At 41.7% G+C, this 19,120-nt stretch overlaps 1 protein-coding gene across 3 annotated transcripts in view; it reads right to left on the reverse strand.

Annotated features, from left to right (window-relative positions):
* The window catches only part of NEK11 (NIMA related kinase 11), a 370,526-nt gene that overhangs the window by 50,804 nt on the left and 300,602 nt on the right, over positions 1-19,120 (reverse strand). For all 3 annotated transcript variants that reach the window (XM_087894213.1, XM_034403974.3, XM_087894214.1), the window contains one exon: positions 2,354-2,469. In XM_087894213.1, the coding sequence (XP_087750339.1) occupies positions 2,354-2,469 (116 nt within the window). The remainder of the gene's footprint in view (positions 1-2,353; positions 2,470-19,120) is intronic.

Below are 19,120 nucleotides of genomic sequence, written 5' to 3' on the forward strand. Positions count from 1 at the left end.
GCGAGTTGGCTGCAGCAAGTTGTCCCATTCCAGTTCCTAACTACTCACAACTGAAAGACATGAGCATAAATAGCATAAGATAGGCTGAAGCTGCCTCAGAGTTTCCCCAACCCATACCAAAATCAATACCAATATGATACTACAGTGTAAGTATTGTTACTTCCTTATTTGAATGAAATATCATCCAATATAAAGTACAAAAGGGGCAGAATTTTTTCATTAGCCCCTTCCCCCCTGCCCCTCTCCCACACAACTCTCCCACCCAAGGGCAACCATGCTGTCAAGTATCTGTTAATTCAGAAAGACAGGAGGAAGAAGCCTAGACTTTAAATCTCAGACCATAGGTATTTAAATTTCTGGTATCTTTGCCCTGGAACTAGGCAATCAATTGTGTATTTCTGCTTTACTGTTTCCTTTACTGTTTCTGCAGTAAAGATTCTAATCTAGACAAGTCAAGACTGGAAGTCATTTCTTTCTGACATTACCTTTTTTCATTTTACTCTCTAGCATTATTTTCCCCATCTCTTCAAGGAACAGGATACTGGGAAAGAAGCTGAAGTTTGCCTTTGTAATAAGGCCAAAAGCCAATCAACATTAAGTCAGCCTATAATTCTACAATTGTTGGTTGTATTGCCCTGCTTTAGTGGAAGAATGATTTATTTGATTGACTAATTGATTATGTGCCATCAAGTCAGGATAGATTCTTAATGACCACATAGTTAACTTTAAAACTAAATACACATTTATTTGTAATTGATTTGATGAAAGAAATGGAAAGTTTTGCTTAACTTTTCTAGTGAAGTCAACTGAATCTCAAAGTACATAAATTAGGTCAGAGTCTGATTTTTTAAAAAATAATTAGAAATATTGCTGTATTTAATATTTACCCATTCATTCATTCAAGGTATAAAATTTTATTCTGAGCTTTAAAGTGTTGAACTGAGTTAAACTAACTATTAGGGAATGTAGCCAAAGGATATGTCAATTGCCATGGAAAATAAGAATTTATCTGTATCCTTATCTGTTCTTATACATATCCTTATCTGTATCTATATCTGTATCTATGTATTTTTTTCTCTTGCAGAGAAAAAGTAAATAATATTTAGTATCTATTTACTAATTTAGCAACTATTTTATTTCAGTTCAATTCATTTTATTACTATATAGAAATTATATATTGAAAGAATACATAGAAATTGTACTGAAAATTAAACTCTTCTACAATGTTGATTGTTGGTAGACAATTTTTGATTTTTGAATGAACTGGTAATTTACCGTGCTTTTTCTCTCCTCTTTCTACACCTTCATTCAATCATCAATTAGCATGGAGAATACATAGGCTGTCAAATAACAATATAACTAAAATAGACTTTAGTCTATTTTATTCTGAACTGAAATTCAAGTCGTTCCTTATTCAGAAATACTGAAGCAAATATAAATTTGGGAGAAGTGTGAGTGAAGAAAATAGATAGTTGTGTGTTTCACAACAGAAGGAATAAAGAACGGCTTCACTATAAAATTAGTTAGCAAATAATTTGCAAAACTGTTGAATCCCAAGAGAAATAGGTAACGTTATCCTATTGAAGTTTGGATCAAATCAGCAGAGCAATGTCAAGAAATGATAAAAACTGTAATTCAAAATATCAGGAAGACGTAACATTGATTAGAGATTATTGCATGCCCCCTTATTTGCTTCAGTAGTCTCTCCTCTCTCCACTTCCAACACTAAGAGAAAGTAATGTATTTGCCCAAAATTGGGTACTATTAATATGCTAAAACCTGATTACATATTTCAGCCCTAATCTAAAGAGCTATTGCAGTAGAAATTCAGAATCTGGATGGAGGATAGTAGGCTGAAGAGAAGTTGGTTTTGGGTTTGTGGTCTAACAACTCCTGAACAGTACCATTTTTACTCTAATAGAGTTGAACTCTAATCTTTAGAAGTGATCTGAATCTAAGGGCCTATCTAAATATTTCTGCTCAATGAACGGGTGGCAACTGTGGCTAGGAGGATTTTTGCACCAGACTTTTGATCTATTCATCCACAGTAACCTTGGATGACCATGCTCTCAGTCTTTGATGTCCTAGTCATCCTTCATCTGGCTTACTATAATATGTTCTACGTGGGGCTGCCCTTGAAGCAACATCTATAGTAAATCTGGGTGATCATGCTGCTTTGCACTTAATATTGGTTTGCTTTTAGGTATGATTCAAGGTGCTGGCTGTCACCTATGTAATACTACATGGCCCCAGTTCTAATAATATTTCATTTTGTGTAAGTTCACTATATAAGTGGTTCTTTTAATTCAGCAGTTATTTAGAGTGAATATACTTGTGGATATATTCTACATACTGTCTGTGATGCATTCTTTTCTTCCTGTTCCCTATCCGATTCTTCGCTTGTTTCTGAGCAGGAATCAAATGCATCATTATAATATTCTTCTGCAGTAAAAGGATCCTCTGGGATCTCTGCAATAAAAGCAGACTTAATTTGTGAATGACAATAAATTTTAACGCAATTTACAACTAAAACAGGGACAGATAATTCATTGTTAAGTGAGAAATCATGTAATTGTGACTTGCAACCTTCCATGCTGGCTTCTCCATTGACTCCTTGATGGAATCCTGAGTGGAAAAATTCCAGTTGGTGATCATATAACTATGAGGTATTCTCTGCTGAAAATGTAAGAGCCCGTCATAAGTTACTTTTTTCAGTAGCATCATAACTTTGAACAGTTGTTAAATAAATGGTCATATGTCAAGGATTTGACTTTTGAATAAAGGTGTAGGATTTTGTGTAGTTCTTTACAAATGGTTGTAGTCAATTATAGCTTTAGCAGAAAGCATTTCAGCTTCCAAGTCAGGGTATCAATTTCTCCCTATTCTCTCTATTCATTGTTCCCAATTTCCATAAAAACATGTTCTTGTGGGTAGCATTTAGCATGAGAAGCTGTAGAGGTAAACAGAAATCAGCTACTCCAGGTTACATGACTATAAATGCTTAAAGCTTAATTCAGATCCAAATGTCTACTACATTCAATTTTCAAAAACTGACAAAGGAATTCAAAATACACATGCAAAATGTATCATATTTACCTGGTAGAAATATATCCTTGATCTTAACACGAATCCCTTCACAAAGGAAGACAAAATAGAAAATGTTGACGGGGCACTAGAGGAACTTGTGTCTGGGCAAATCTAAAAGGTTTTTCCCATTTGAAGGTAAATTATTAGGGCTAAATAAATCTTGTCTTTTAAATACAATATAATGTATTTATATTAATATATTAAATATAATATATTGGCAAATGAATATAATTTATATAATTTATGAATATAATTTATCTAAATAATTGTAGATTTTTAGTGATCATGATCAGGCAACATGGCTGAAAATGTTTGTTTCTGATAGTTGCCATGCAACAAATTATTTGCTTGAAATTATTTGCTTTTCTGAAAATAGTTAATGGAAAATATATCCTATAGCTCTTGCAGTCATTCTTTATTCTTGGGCATATTTCTGCATTTAATAAAAACTGACACATACAATATACAACTGAGAGCAACAGTGTACTACTCAGTTTAGCCAAATATTTCATTTTCATGAACCATGATCATTGGACACATTCTTATTTAAGGCATACAAGGTAAAATGAGAAAATTATCATGTTGAAGCAAAAACATTGCATTAGTACTAGACCTCTAGCATACTTATGTTGCTGCTGAGAACTCATGGTTGCAGATGTCTGCTGTAAACTGAAGTTCATTTCCTACATATCTCTTCCTTTGTTTTGACCTAGCAACAATTGTGTCGAAGCGTGAATCAGCTTCGTTTCCCCCCCACCGGGGAAACTTGGCTCACAAGACCAGTCTTATCTCAGCTCCAGATAAGTCCCCTGGCCAGTCTGGTAAGTCTTAGAATGGGAGCTCAGCTGGCAAACAAAAAACGCAGTGGCAAATTGAGTATTAAAAAAATTCATTTTTTTTCTTAAGTAATGCTTTGTTGAATCACTTTCAGAAATGTTAATTTTCCAAATGTTACAGCAAGCTTGTTGCTGCTCACTATTGAGATGTAGCACTGTCATTATATTTCCAATTAGCAATAAAAGCCTACCATAATGTGAAAAAAAAATGGATGTCATTTCCTAGGAATCCACTCAAATCTATAGCTAGGCTGTGATCGAGGGCCCCCCTGCTAGGCAGGCAGGGCCACGGAGCCGAAAAAAGCCCAAAATTCCTCTGCTATCAGTAAAATACGGGGGAGATCCTAAAGGATTGGGATTCTTTTTAACCCAAGTGTGGAACCATATGCTAGAATGGGGGGAGGATTTCACCTCAGATGCCGCACGCGTGAGGTGCATTACCATGGCCCTGGAGGGGGTGGCAGCTGAGTGGATGGTGGGACTCCATAATGATTCCCCTTTGATGAGAAATTATGACCAGTTTATGGCAGCCCTCAGAGTGCGCTTCGAGGACCCATTAGCTGAATGAAAGGCAAGAATCAGGATGAAGTCTATAAGTCAGGGGCGGAAATCAGTGGCTGAATACACCCAGGAGTTCTGTGAGCTGGTGCGCCACATGAGAGCATGGTCAGAAGTTGCCCTGCTGGAATGCTATAAGGATGGCCTCAATGAGGATGTCTACAAGGATTGCTGCTCCCAAGGGGCCCCTCGGGAGCTGCAAAGTTGGTATGTGCTGGCTGCTGACGTGGAGATCGATTTGGCCAGAGATCGCTACTGTGGTGGTCGCACTTGGAACAAGCCACTCTCCTCACCCCAAAAGGCCACCAGGGGACCCTCAGGCTCCAAGCCAAAGTCCACCGCATGCTTCAGATGTGGAAAGGAAGGGCACCAAGTGGCTGATTGTTTCTCTAAGCCCGGAGCCAAGGTAACTCCTGGTGTAGGGAAGAGAGCCGACAAACCGCCCGCAAAACTCCACAAGACTCCCTAATAGGGGTGGAAGTCATTGAGTTCGTTCCCACGAACCAGGGAGAGTTGGGAACTCCGACCACCACTGATGACAGCAAAACTGAAACTGATTCCAATGAGGACCTCATGGTAAGTCAGAGTGGGGGACCCATGACCATCCCAGTGGAACTAAAGGTACCATCTACCGGGGCCCAAGAGAAGATGCTAGCCCTTCTAGATTCGGTGTGCACAAGGTGTGTCATCAGCCCTGATATCATGGAAAAGATGGGTCTAAGACTAAGAATGATGAAAAGGCCCATCTGTCAGCGTACCAGAAAACCCCCAACTCCCAGTAAAGATGCGGAAGCAGGCATTTTCCAAAGTTCTCTTTATTAGAATAAGTAAACTGGCACATCTGCGAAATCCTGAATCTGAAAAGCCCAGGCTTTCTGTCAGTAATTCAAAGCTATAACCGCCCAGCCGCCTTGTTTAGGGTGACCCGCTCCCTCCTACATCAGGGAGCACGGGAGGACCCCTTGCAAGGGCAGGCTGAGGATTTTGCACAGTATCTGCACGATAAAATCGCTCAGATTCGGGAAGGCTTGGACTCTGACTGGGTAGATCCCGGCGGGGTGACTGAGGCTGGTCTTGAGAATGTTACCTGGGATGAGTTCGACCCTGTGACTCCTGAGGACGTGGACAGGATCCTGGGGAGATTAAACGCAACCACATGTTTATTGGACCCGTGCCCCTCCTGGCTGGTACTGGCCACCCGGGAGGTAACACGAGGCTGGCTCCAGAGGATCATAAATGCTTCTCTGAGAGAGGGTTTCTTGCCTCCCGCCTTGAAAGAGGCGGTGGTGAGGCCCCTCCTCAAGAAGCCTTCTCTGGACCCGGCCGTTTTGGCAAACTATCGTCCGGTCTCCAACCTTCGCTTTGTTGCGAAGGTTGTGGAGAGTGTGGTTGCGCGCCAGCTCCCACAGTTCCTGGATGAAACCGTCTATCTAGATCCGTGCCAGTCCGGCTTCAGGCCTGGGTACAGCACGGAGACGGCATTGGTCGCATTGGTGGATGATCTCTGGAGGGCTCGGGACAGGGGTTGTTCCTCTGTTCTGGTCCTGTTAGACCTCTCAGCGGCTTTTGATACCATCGACCATGGTATCATGCTGCGCCGGCTGGAGGGACTGGGGGTGGGAGGCACCGTGTTGCGGTGGTTCTCCTCCTATCTCTCTGACCGGTCGCAGTCTGTGTTGGCAGGGGGGCAGAGGTCGACTTCGAGGCGCCTTGCTTGCGGGGTGCCGCAAGGGTCGGTCCTCTCGCCGCTCCTGTTCAACATTTATGTGAAGCCGCTGGGTGAGATCATCCGTGGTTTTGGGGTGCGATGCCATCTGTACGCTGATGACACTCAGCTGTACATTTCCACCCCAGACCACCCCAATGATGCCCTCGAAGTGATGTCCCAGTGTCTGGAGGCCGTGCGGGTCTGGATGGGGAGGAACAGGCTTCGGCTCAACCCTTCCAAGACCGAGTGGCTGTGGATGCCGGCGTCCCGGTATAGCCAGCTGGTGCCATCGCTGGCTATTGGGGGCGAGTCACTGACCCCCACAGAGGGGGCTCGCAACTTGGGCGTCCTCCTGGACACACGGCTGTCTTTAGAAGAGCATATGACGGCCGTGGCCAGGGGGGCTTTTTATCAGGTTCGCCTGATGCGCCAGTTGCGCCCCTTTCTGGATCGGGACTCCTTGTGCACAGTCACTCATGCCTTGGTTACGTCACGCCTGGACTACTGTAACGCTCTCTACATGGGGCTCCCCCTGAGGAGCACCCGGAGGCTCCAGCTGGTGCAGAATGCGGCTGCGCGGGTGATTATGGGAGCAACGTGGCGCTCCCACGTAACACCTCTCCTGCGCGAGCTGCATTGGCTCCCGGTGGTCTTCCGGGTGCGCTTTAAGGTGTTGGTTCTCATCTTTAAAGCGCTCCATGGCTTAGGGCCAGGGTATTTGCGAGACCGCCTGCTGCTACCGATAACCTCCCACCGGCCAATACGCTCTCACAGAGAGGGCCTCCTCGGGGTGCCGTCGGTCAGGCAATGTCGGCTGGCGGCCCCCAGGGGGCGAGCCTTCTCTGTGGGGGCACCCGCCCTGTGGAATGAGCTGCCTCCTGGAATACGATTGATCCCGGACCTCCAGACCTTCCGTAAAGCCCTGAAGACGTTTTTATTTCATCAAGCCGGCCTAGCCTAAATGGTTTTTAATTGGGATTTTAAATTTTATGGATTTGGGGTTTTAAATTTGGGTAGCCAATGATTTAATTCTTTTAATTATCTTAACTTTTGCATTTGTATGTTTTTTAATTTTGGCTGTTACCGCCCTGAGTCCCTTCCGGGAGAAGGGCGGTATACAAATTAAATTAATAAATAAATAAATAAAATAAAAGCTCCCAAAACCATCCCCTTTCTCCCCAGTCGATCACATGCTCCAATCAACTTCCATTCCACCTCGACCCAACCCCTGACCACTCCTCCTCCAGATGCTGGATCATCCTGACCTTGACCGATAGGAAGAATGCTATTATGTCTACTAATTCCCCTCTCCTAAATACCCCCTCCTACTTTCCCACACATGAGGAGGTGGCAGCATTGAAGCTTCCGGCCAAATATGGCTTCCAAGGCTGACACTATCACATTCTGTCAGCTAGACAGGCCAGTAGCTAGGGCGGGCCCAACCCATTTTGTAATCGAACCAGTTGAGATGTGGATGGGGGATCACCAAGAAACTCTGAGCTTTATTGTGGCCCCTGTCATGGAACGACCCCTTCTATTTGGGCTGCCCTGGCTCCGAAAATGGAACCTGTGTGTAAATTGGAGGACTGGTGTGTTGCGCATCCGCTCTAGCCAGCAAGGGAAGAGAGGGGGGAGCCCCTATTGCATGGCCAAAGTGGCGAGTGAGTTGACGGTGGCTGCAACAGAACACCTTGTGGGGGAGGAAAAGATCCCAAAAGAGTACTGGGACCTCCGGGAGGCGTTTAGTGAGAAGGCGTCAGATGTGCTGTCCCTCCATCAGCCTACAGACTATAGTATAGAAATCCTCCCTGGGGTGAAACTCCCTAAATAAAAAACCTACCCCATGACTCCCCGGGAGCTGGTGGAGCTATGAGACTTTATTGATAAAAACCTAAAACGCGGCTTCATCCAACCAGCTAGGCCACGAGTAGCTGCCCTGGTGCTATTCTAAGAAAAGAAGGATGGGTCTCTTCACCTTTGTGTTGAGTATGCCATTTGTATGGAAAATGTCTACCCACTGCCCCTCATGAAAGACATGCTAGCCCACCTGGCCAAAGGGAAGATTTTTACTAAGCTGGATTTACGGAAAGTTTATTACAGAGTTCAGATTAAGGAAGGTGATGAATGGAAAACTGCTTTCAATTGCCCACTGGGATGTTTCCAGTTTAGGGTGCTCCCTTTCTGATTACAAGAGGCCCCAGCAGTATTCATGCAACTGATCAATGAGGTATTGCATGAGCACCTCTGCAAGGCAGTCCTTCTACCTGGATGACATTCTTATTTACACAGAGACCATGGACGACCATGTAAAACTGGTGAGAGCTGTCCTGAAAAGAGAGCTGCTGAGCTGTATGCTAATTTGTCAAATTCGAATTCCACCAGACTAAAATTGACTATTTGGGGTACCGCATCTCACAAGAGGGGATAGAAATGGACCCAGAGAAAGTCTGGGCAGTCCTGGAATGGGCGCCTGCACGTACACACAAACAACTACAAAGCTTCTTGGGCGTTGCTAACGTCTATCAACAGTTTATCCCCTCATTTGCGAAGATTGCCTTACCAATTATTAATCTCCTGAAAACAAAGGAAGAGGTGAAGCCAAAACCTTCCTGGCCTCACGAGTGGACTATGGAATGCCAGACGGCTTTTGAAAAACTGAAATGACTGTTTGCCGCCGAACCGGTCCTTAAACACGCTGACATGGAGGCCCTGTTTGTCATCCAAGCCGATGCCACTGGGTCCAACACTTTAACTGCTTTAATTTCTCTCTGCGCTACCTTCCTGGGGGAAAAAACTTTATGGCAGATGCTCTCTCGAGACTGTCACTGCGTTATTTTATTTGCCAGCTGAACTCATAATTTCTGGACTGTCAGACTCTCCGTAGCTTGCCAACTTCTTATCAGTAAGCTACTACGCATGTCCATCCACCCACATTCCTTGCTTCACACACTCTTTCCTTTGTTCTCTTTCCAGCAAGGTCCGGCTAAGATAGCCGGCAAGAATTACTTTCAAAAATGTAACAATTAACTTTTCTTAGTTAGTGAGGTGTTTTATTTTCTTTATAACAAATAAATGAGTTTTATTAGAAATTTTTCCTCGCGTTTCTTTTCAAAATATTGCAACTTGGAATAAGCCACGATCCATCTCCTCTAAACCAGGGTAATTAGTCCCAGAGCCAAACATGGGATTAATAAATGCCCTGACATCTGGTAGCACCCGGACGGTTTGATTTATGGCTTTTTCCTTGTTTTGTTACTTCTGATAAGAGCGCATAGGCAATTAGTTTTTAGCTACTGAGGTACGCTAATTATTTTGCTAAGATGCCGAAACAGAAGAAGAAAAAAGGAAAAATGAAGCACAGAGCTTTATCCTCTTTGGAAGAAGAACAGGAGATAGTAACGCCCTTAAGATTCCAGCCTCTTGCTACGGCTACGCAATTGGAACAAGAAGGTGCCATGGGTGAAGAAGATCTGAAAATGCTTTCGGAAACACATCAAAGGACAGATATCAGAACAGTTGCTTTTGAAGATAATGAACTGCGACTGAGGTCGGTAGCTTTTTCTTCTCAATTTGCATGCTATGAATCTATTCTACCAGAGCCCACAGATTACGATGTGCTTGGTGCCAGGCCAAGAAAGTTTCCACAAACGGCAAAGCTTTTTCACCCCCACGCAGAGAGAGAAGTAATTCATTATTCTTCTCAAAGCCCTGAGCTCACCCAGCGTGAGATGGCCATCAAATCCTATCGTGAGCATGTAAAATATTATGAAAATGAACTGTCTCGATTTAAGAGAGATTTGTTTATGCTTGAGCAAGATAAGGAAGAATCCCGTGACTTAAATTTTTCAAAAAGCGCCATCTTGTCTTCTTCCTCGGAGCCAAAGACACTCCCCCTGGTGGATTCTGTGTCAGGCCAATTAAGGCAAAGAGCACTGCATACGTCACATGAAAGTCTCCCTGATCAAGTTACATATAAACCTGCCACGCAATCATTTCTTGTAACTGGGCTGCCCGAAGCTAAAGCTGCAGCACCATCTGCTGGCGAAAGTAATTTACTACAGGAAGCTGAAAGAGAAAGGAGCTTAGATGAACATTTTAAATTACTACAGCAGACCCTGGCAAACCTGTCCCTAATTCACTCAGAGATTCAAGCTGAAATGCCACAAGTGTCTCCACGGGCTCAAACTCCAACACCCCCTGGTGGTGATGGTGCCTTTTTAGATGGAACACAGGCATGCTTTATGAAGCAAAGGCAAATGACTGCATCTCCAGCAGGTCATGCCAATATTGCAGATCAAGCACAAATGGCAACTGGAATACAGCAGATTCCAGTGCATCAGCCACAGCAGCTACAAATGCCTGCATATGTGCCCCAGCCACAAGTGCAAAGAGGGCCACCTCCTGGCCCACCTCCAATGGCACAACCAAGACCATTTTTAGGTCCACAACAGGCACAGCAAATACCACAGGCATTTCTGCCAGCACAGCCAGCGTACCAAATGCAGGCTCCTTACCAGGCATTTTCTGTCTCTCCACTAACTGGTGAGTCAAAACTAAAAATGTCTGAACTCCACGGTTCGAGATTGAAACCTGGTGAACAAATTGGAGGACATTTGACCAAACTGAAAGGTCTGAGAACAGAATTGAGAGAAAGAGGCCATAACATTGAAGATATTCAAATGATCAGCATCATTATTAACTCTTTGAATTATGAATGGAAAGATGCTGTTACAAAGATTAACCAAGTCCCAATTGCTCAACGCACAGTGGACAATGTCTGTAGGCTTTTAATTGAAGAAGAGGCATTCATGCTAGCTACTCCACACTTGAGAGGACCACCCGCATCAAGAGCTCCAGCTAGGCGCCCCTTCCGAGGAAGGACCTACGCTCCAAGGACGCCAAGATGCAATCGTGTGGGACATGCCACCCGGGATTGTCCCCAATGAGTTCCAGCTCCCATCACGTACCAGCCCAGAGGAACAGATTCCAGAGGCAGAGGCAGAGGCGGAAGACAAAGTCGTCGTGGTCCCCGGCGTGATCCACAAACTCCACTCGCCACATTGGCTTTAACCAATGATCCACAACCTCAACCAGAGTACGACAGACGACTCCTGTGGACTTTGGACAGTGGTGCAGCATTGCATGTTACCTACAGAAAGGAACTTTTCACAGAAATGCACGAGCCTGAACCTGAATTACGTGAACTTTATTCTTTTTCAAATCATCCTTGTCAGGTCAAAGGAAAAGGAACTGTTTATGTTGAAGAGCTCGATGCATTCATTCCTGATGTTTATTACATACCAACAGCAACCAGTAATTTGCTTAGTCAGTGTCACTTGTCTAGAATGTTAAAATTCCAGGTTCACCACCTTGAAAAAGCAAGTTACATAGTTAAAGATGGAAATATTGTTGCTGAAACCATATTAATTGGTGGTGTTTATTACTTAAAGCCAAAGCCTAAAACACAAACACAGGCAAGTATGCAAACTCCAAAAAGGGAACGCACAGGCCCAGATAGAGATGCTCCAGAGAGAGATCCTGTTGCTATTCCTAAGGCTCCTAAAGCCAACAAAAAGAGAATTGGTAAACAGGTTGCTCAGAGCAAGCCTGAGTTTCCGCATAAAACTGTTAATGTTGAGAATTCACTAACAGGTAAACCTTTGCATTCCAGGTGTATCCACAAATGGCATAGAAGATTGGGGCATGCCAGTTTCCGTGTTCTTAGGAAGATGCCGGAGTTCGCAAAAGGTTTGGATCTAAAGGGGTGTAAGGTGTTTTTGGATTGTGCTGTATGCAAGAAGGCCAAATCCAAAGCAGCAGCCATTCCCAAAAACGCTACACGCCTGTCAACACGCATTATTGATTTGGTTCACATTGACATAGTTGGTCCATTTCCGCCATCATTTGGTGGTAGAAAATACTTTCTAACAATTGTTGATAATTACTCTAGATATGGATATGTATATCCTATGAAAGAAAAATCAGAGACCTTTCAGATCTTTAAAGACTTTGCAACCCTTGTTTCTACCCAACACCAAGTTCGCATCGCCAGAATCCAGAGTGATCATGGTGCCGAGTTCATGTCTCAGCGTTTCCAGGACTGGATGCGTAAGAATGGAATTATTCATCAGACTTCGGCCCCTTACACACCGGCTCACAATGGAGTCATAGAACGAAGACAAGGGATCCTGCAAACCATGATGCGTTGTCTCCTAGAAGACAGCAACCTTGGTAAGATATACTGGGGTGAAGCTATCAAGTACGCAAATTACATTGTCAACTGTACTTGGAGCAGTGTAACAAATCAGACTCCTTTCTTCATGTTGTATGGCTACAAGCCCGATCTTAAAAACATCCATATTTTTGGTTCATACGCTATGGTGAACATTCCCTTAGCTCAAAGAAGAAAAGGAAGTCCAGCAGCAAAGAGACTGAGATTTATGGGTATTGATGATAACTCAAAATGGAGCAGATTTATTGACTCTAAACATGCAATTGTGATTTCCCAATCTGCAAATTTTGAAGAAGATATTGACTGGTCCAGGATTCATTCCAATGATCCTGGAGTTTATTTTCCTAGAGATGATACTGCTGATGCTACGCAGATTGATGATCAAGATTCCACCAGTTCTTCTCAACCTGATGTTCCGTCTTCACAAGCCGCGGATGCTGACGCTAGCGACGAAAGTGAGGATGAGGATGAAGCAGAAGAAGATTGGACAGTTGTTCCGAGACGTTCCAAGAGGGCCACAAAAGGGATCCCTCCACAACGATATTCTTGGCAACTGACAAAAGCACCCTTGCCTTTGATTTGCAATGTTACACTTCCACCTGATAATTTCACGCAAATCAAGCAGCTCCCTGATTCAGAGCAAGACAAATGGTATGAAGCAATGCAGGTTGAAATGGACAGTCTAAAGAAACTCAAAGTATTTACACCTGCAAAACCTCCAGCAAACAAAAAGGTCATTGGCACTCGATGGGTCTACAGAATCAAAAAGAAACCAAATGGTGAGTCATTGTACAAGGCCAGACTTGTAGCTCAGGGTTTCGCTCAACGTTATCCTGAGGACTACACAAATACTTACTCACCGACAGTTCGAACTGAGAGTGTAAAAATTGCTTTAGCAACTGCAACTATCCTTGATTTAGAAGTTTTCCAGTTTGATGTTGACACGGCTTATCTACATGCAGACCTAGATGAAGAGATCTACGTGAAAAGTCCTCCAGGATTCCGACAGCAAGAAGGGGATACCTGGTTTCTAAACAAAAGTCTTTATGGTCTGAAACAATCTGGTTTAATGTGGTACTTATGTCTTACTGACAAACTAAATTCAATGGGCTTTATTAAGTCCGAAACTGATGAGTGCGTGTTCACAAAAAGATCTAACAATGCATATGAGATAGTTCTTGTTTATGTTGATGATATTGTTTATATTGGTCCAAATAAGCAAATGAGTGAAATTTTTGCCAAAGCTTTGCAGAGATACTTCACATTGAAATCATTAGGTCACATTAGCACTTATTTAGGTGTTCAGATTGAAAAAACACAGAAGGGGTTTAGTCTTTCACAAGAAGATAAAATTGAACAAGTTTTGCATCATTGCAACATGAAAGATGCTAACACAACAAAGACACCCATGCAAACAGATTTTCACAACTTGACACAAGAAGAAAGTCCTGAGTTCGAGGATCAAACACTTTATCGTTCAGTCATTGGGTCACTATTGTACATTAGTAGTTGGACCAGACCCGACATTGCACTTAGTGTTAATCTCTTATCTCGACACGTAGGTAAGGCAAAACAGTTTCATTGGACATGCATTAAGAAATTATTGAGATACCTAAAATACACTAAACATTTGATGTTATTGTTAGAACCAACACATACTGATTATGCAGAATTATGTTGTTATGCAGATTCTGATTGGGCAAGTGATAAGAAATCACGCAAAAGTACTTCAGGTTATATGATGTTCTTAAATGGATGTCCTGTTTATTGGCAAGTACGTAAACAGAATTTTGTTTCTTGTTCATCTACTGAAGCTGAATATGCTTGTGTTTCAGATGCATGTAATTCTCTAACTTGGTTTGATGCTTTAGTCACAGATATCTGGACACACCCGATCCGACTGATCACCGTGATGGAAGACAATGAATCGGTGGTTTATATTTCTGAATCTCATTTTACAGGTTCTAGGTCCAGACACATTGACATCCGTTATCAAAACATAAAACATTTAGTGAAAAAAGGTTTTGTCAAAATGCAATATGTATCTACACATGATCAAATTGCTGATATGCTCAACAAACCACTTCCAGCAGCTCAACACAAGTATCTGCGTAAGAAGATGTGCCTTATTTGATGATGTACTCATATTTGCTCAACTGGCAAAGAAGGGGAATGTCACTGCGTTATTTTATTTGCCAGCTGAACTGATAATTTCTGGACTGTCAGACTCTCCGTAGCTTGCCAACTTCTTATCAGTAAGCTACTACGCATGTCCATCCACCCACATTCCTTGCTTCACACACTCTTCCTTTGTTCTCTTTCCAGCAAGGTCCGGCTAAGATAGCTGGCAAGAATTACTTTCAAAAATGTAACAATTAACTTTTCTTAGTTAGTGAGGTGTTTTATTTTCTTTATAACAAATAAATGAGTTTTATTAGAAATTTTTCCTCGCGTTTCTTTTCAGAATATTGCAACTTGGAATAAGCCACGATCCATCTCCTCTAAACCAGGGTAATTAGTCCCAGAGTCAAACATGGGATTAATAAATGCCCTGACAGAGACTACCTCAATACAATAGTGCTCGGGTGGAAGTGATTCACTCAGTTGTTCCCTCGAAACAGCTGGCTACTCCAGTAGTTACCAAAACCCAGGAGAAAGGGGACTTAATCTTGTCTGGCGACTTGAGCAAGCAGTTAAAAGAAGCATTGAAAATATATGTCCCATGGTAAGATGGCTGACACTATCTTACTCTAACATAAATCAGTGCCTTTAAAAAGACGCTAAATTCACATATTTCCTTTTCTAATCACTTTCAGAAATTGCTTGTTAGCAATTAATAATAATAATAATAATTTTATTTCTATACCGCCCTTCTCCCGAAGGACTCAGGGCGGTGTACAGCCTATTTAAAAACACAGACAAAACAACAATGTAAAATTTAAAATAATTAAATAAATTGGCTCAGATTTAAAACCCCAAAAAATTTAAATACCCCAATTTAAAACTATTGTGTTGATAGTCCGGCCTGGCGGAACAACAGGGTCTTCAGTGCGCAGCGAAACACCCGGAGGTCGGAGATCTTACGAATTTCCGGGGGCAGTTCGTTCCACAGGGCTGGGGCTCCCACAGAGAAGGCCCTCCCCCTGGGTGTCACCAGCCGACATAACTTGGCCGATGGCAACCTGAGGAGACCCTCTCTGTGGGAGCGAACTGGTCGGTGGGAGGCTATTGGTGGCAGAAGACGGTCTCGGAGGTACCCGGGTCTTATGCCATGGAGCGCTTTAAAGGTGGTAACTAACACCTTGAATCGCACCTGGAAGACCACTGGGAGCCAGTACAGCTCGCGCAGGAGGGGTGTCACATGGGCACAACGAGTTGCGCTCATAACCACCCGCGCGGCCGCATTCTGGACCAGTTGGAGCCTCCGAGTGCTCTTCAAAGGGAGCCCCATGTAGAGAGCATTACAATAGTCCAACCGGGAAGTAAAAAGGGTATGAGTGACCGTGCGCAGGGCGTCCCGATCCAGAAAGGGCTGCAACTGGCGAATCAGGCGAACCTGATAAAAGGCCCCCCTGGCCACGGCCGTCATATGAATTAGAAACCATTCTACTGACAGGTTTTGCAGCACTGGATGAATTTTCTTTAATCCTTAACGAAATAAATTTTAGGTACAAGTTCAAGAAAAAAACAGCAATAAACAGCAAAAGAGTGATTTGATTTTATAAAGATACAAATAAACTAAGGATCCAGATAATAATTGTTTGGAATTAATTATAAAGACTCCTTCCTGCGTTTTGTTTTGATATTTTTGAACAAAAATATAATTAAGAATGTGAAAATTAGAAGCTACAAAAGATTACAATTAAAGAACACATAAGCCTGACTTACAGTTACAGAATGAAGTTCAATATATGAACGGGACATACTGAAAACTGGATTCAGAAATTAATATTAATAGTGTTGAGAGAGAGAGGTTTGCATCATTGGCAAAACTGTAACTAAAAGATGTAATTGAACAGTTTTACCTGAGAAGATTAAGACTGAGTTTAAAGTGGATTTACAAATGACAGACTACAATAATGAAAATGCATTGAATATGCATAAGAAACCAGCTAATGCCTTAATAATTAAAAAGGATGTACAAAAACAAACCGAAAGAGTGACCTGGATAATTTTTCTATATTGAATTTACAAAAAAAGCTTACTAAAGCTTTGAAGAATTTTTGAGAAGGGATAAAGGAAAAAATGAAAAGAAATCAAATACTATGACATTATTGGAACAGGTCAAGGTTAAAATAAGATACATTGTAATTTTTGATAATGCTTAATGAACTTTCTGCTGACACCAGAACTAAAAGCATTATGCTTTATACATTAATCTCCATATAAAAGAGGAGATAGTCTGAAGGGATTTGAGATAATTGGCTGTAAATTAAAAGGAGGTAAAGTAGTATAAAATGTTTATACTTGTGATTAAATTTGGAAGTCACTCTTTCATATATTTCTTTTCTCTTTCTTCACTATATCCTTTCTTTTTCTTTTTCTTCTTTTTTCATCTCCTTTGCACTTTTCATTCTTTCTTTCTATTTTTTCTTTTTTAATTTTTATTAGATTTTATTATTGTAATTAAAATATCATCATCATCATTTCTCTCATTCACAAAAATTAAGTAGATATGTATAAAGCATAGTATGAGTATTGACTTTTAGACATTTTTAATAACTGTAGCATTTTGCTACAAATGAAACTGCAGAAAACAATAATATGCAAAATGCCCAAATTTGTACTTGGGAAATATCAGCTACTGAGAAGGGCGGTATAGAAATAAAATTATTATGATTATGATTATGATTATGATTATGATTATGATTATGATGATTATGATTATGATTATGATTATGATTATGATTATGATTATGATTATGATTATGATTATTATGATTATTATGATTATTATGATTATTATTACTTCTGAACTTCTTTTATGACTACTATAATACTTTTTAATGAGGTAAATGGTGTCTCCTTTCCTAGAGTTCTTATTGCATAAATGTAGTATTCCAACTTTTAAATGCTTTTATGAATATTGAAAAAGTTTATTTTTAACACAATAAAATAAGGTGAGCACATAAGAAAGGAAAATTTTGCTCAAAATTTATAATTTTATAATGAACAAAAATGTAATGAATTTTTTTCCCCTTACCATATACCAATTTTATTTTGGAAACAAAGATTTTAGAAATATTGTCAGTGAAAATGAATTATGTACCCTTTCTCACACAAACATGTATAAATTATCTATAAATTATTTAATGTCTCTAAAATTTATCTAATTAATCTTCATTTAGTATTCATGACAGATTTTCTCTAGTTAAATGTTTCAAATCTAGTTTCAAATCTAGTTCAGTATTTAAAAATTAGAAGTTTTGATGATAATTAATCTTCAATTAGTATTCATGAGAGATGAACTCAATTTTCTCTAGTTAAATGTTTAGATTTGAATCTAGCTTCAAATCTAGTTCAGTATTTAAAAATTAGAAGTTTTGGTGATGATTGTGCAAAAATGCTTATTTTTTTCTAGATGTTCTCTATGGCAAAATATATTGCCATTGTTATTAGATATAGACTGGATAAACTAATAAAATATTTTCTGTTTGAATCAGAGGACAAATCAATAGTCTTCTTAGTTGGGTAGGAATGGGCTGGTACTGAAATGTAAGTAACACAAAGTATACAATACGTCCCAATATTAAGAGACAAAAAAAAAAATCTGACTAAAGTGCAATAGCCTATACCAGTGATGGCTAACCTTTTTGCCGTCACCTGCCAAAAGCGGGAAGAGCGCAAGGGGGTCACATGTGTGCACACCCACATCCATAATGCAATGACCTCATGTGCCCTGCCCCCCCACAAATGCCTGCATGCCCATGTTCCCCCCATCCGCCCGCATGCACACGTGACCTCCCTGAATTCCCCCTGCCCCCCATGCATGCGCACATACCCCTGTGCTCCCCCCACGCATGTGCGTGCAACCCCCTGTGGTGCATTTTGGGCCTTGTAGGCCTCCCCGAAGCCTCCTGAGACCAAAAATGTGCTACAGGGAGGAGTGCCACATCCCCCCACGGCCCGTTTTGATGTGGAGGCATGCTGCTCCCCCCATGCTCCCCCTGCCCCCCAGGCATGTGTGCATGATTCCCCCTGCCCCCACAACCTCCCACACATGCACATGCGTCTCCTGCATGCACCCCGCCCCTGTGCCAAAGACCCAAAAATCAGCTGGCCAGCAGGAGACGCATGCACATTTCCTGTGGAGCTAAGCTGGGCAATGGCTTGGTTGCTTGCAGAGAAGGCTCCATGTGCCACCTGTGGCACATGTGGCATAGATTCGCCATCACGGGCCTATACTGTGACAGTAGTGTTGGACTATTGCTTTGTGTATAGTTTATATGGAACTGTTTTGAAAAATACTGCTTCAAAAAAATGTTATTTCAGAAAAATATCACTAGACTGAACTACTGAAGTTTAAGTAGAAACTTATATTTCCATTTTTTTTTTAATTTGGTTTATATGCCGCCCTTCTCTGGAGACTCAGGGTGGCTTACAATGCGCTAAGCAATAGCCTTCATCCTTTTGTATATTTATACAAAGTCAGCTTATTGCCCCCACAACTGGGTCCTCAATTTACCTACCTTAGAAAGG

Source organism: Pantherophis guttatus, chromosome 4 (genome assembly GCF_059756535.1).
Source record: "Pantherophis guttatus breed Tessera chromosome 4, ASM5975653v1, whole genome shotgun sequence".
In the NCBI taxonomy this organism is placed as follows: Eukaryota; Metazoa; Chordata; class Lepidosauria; order Squamata; family Colubridae; genus Pantherophis; species Pantherophis guttatus.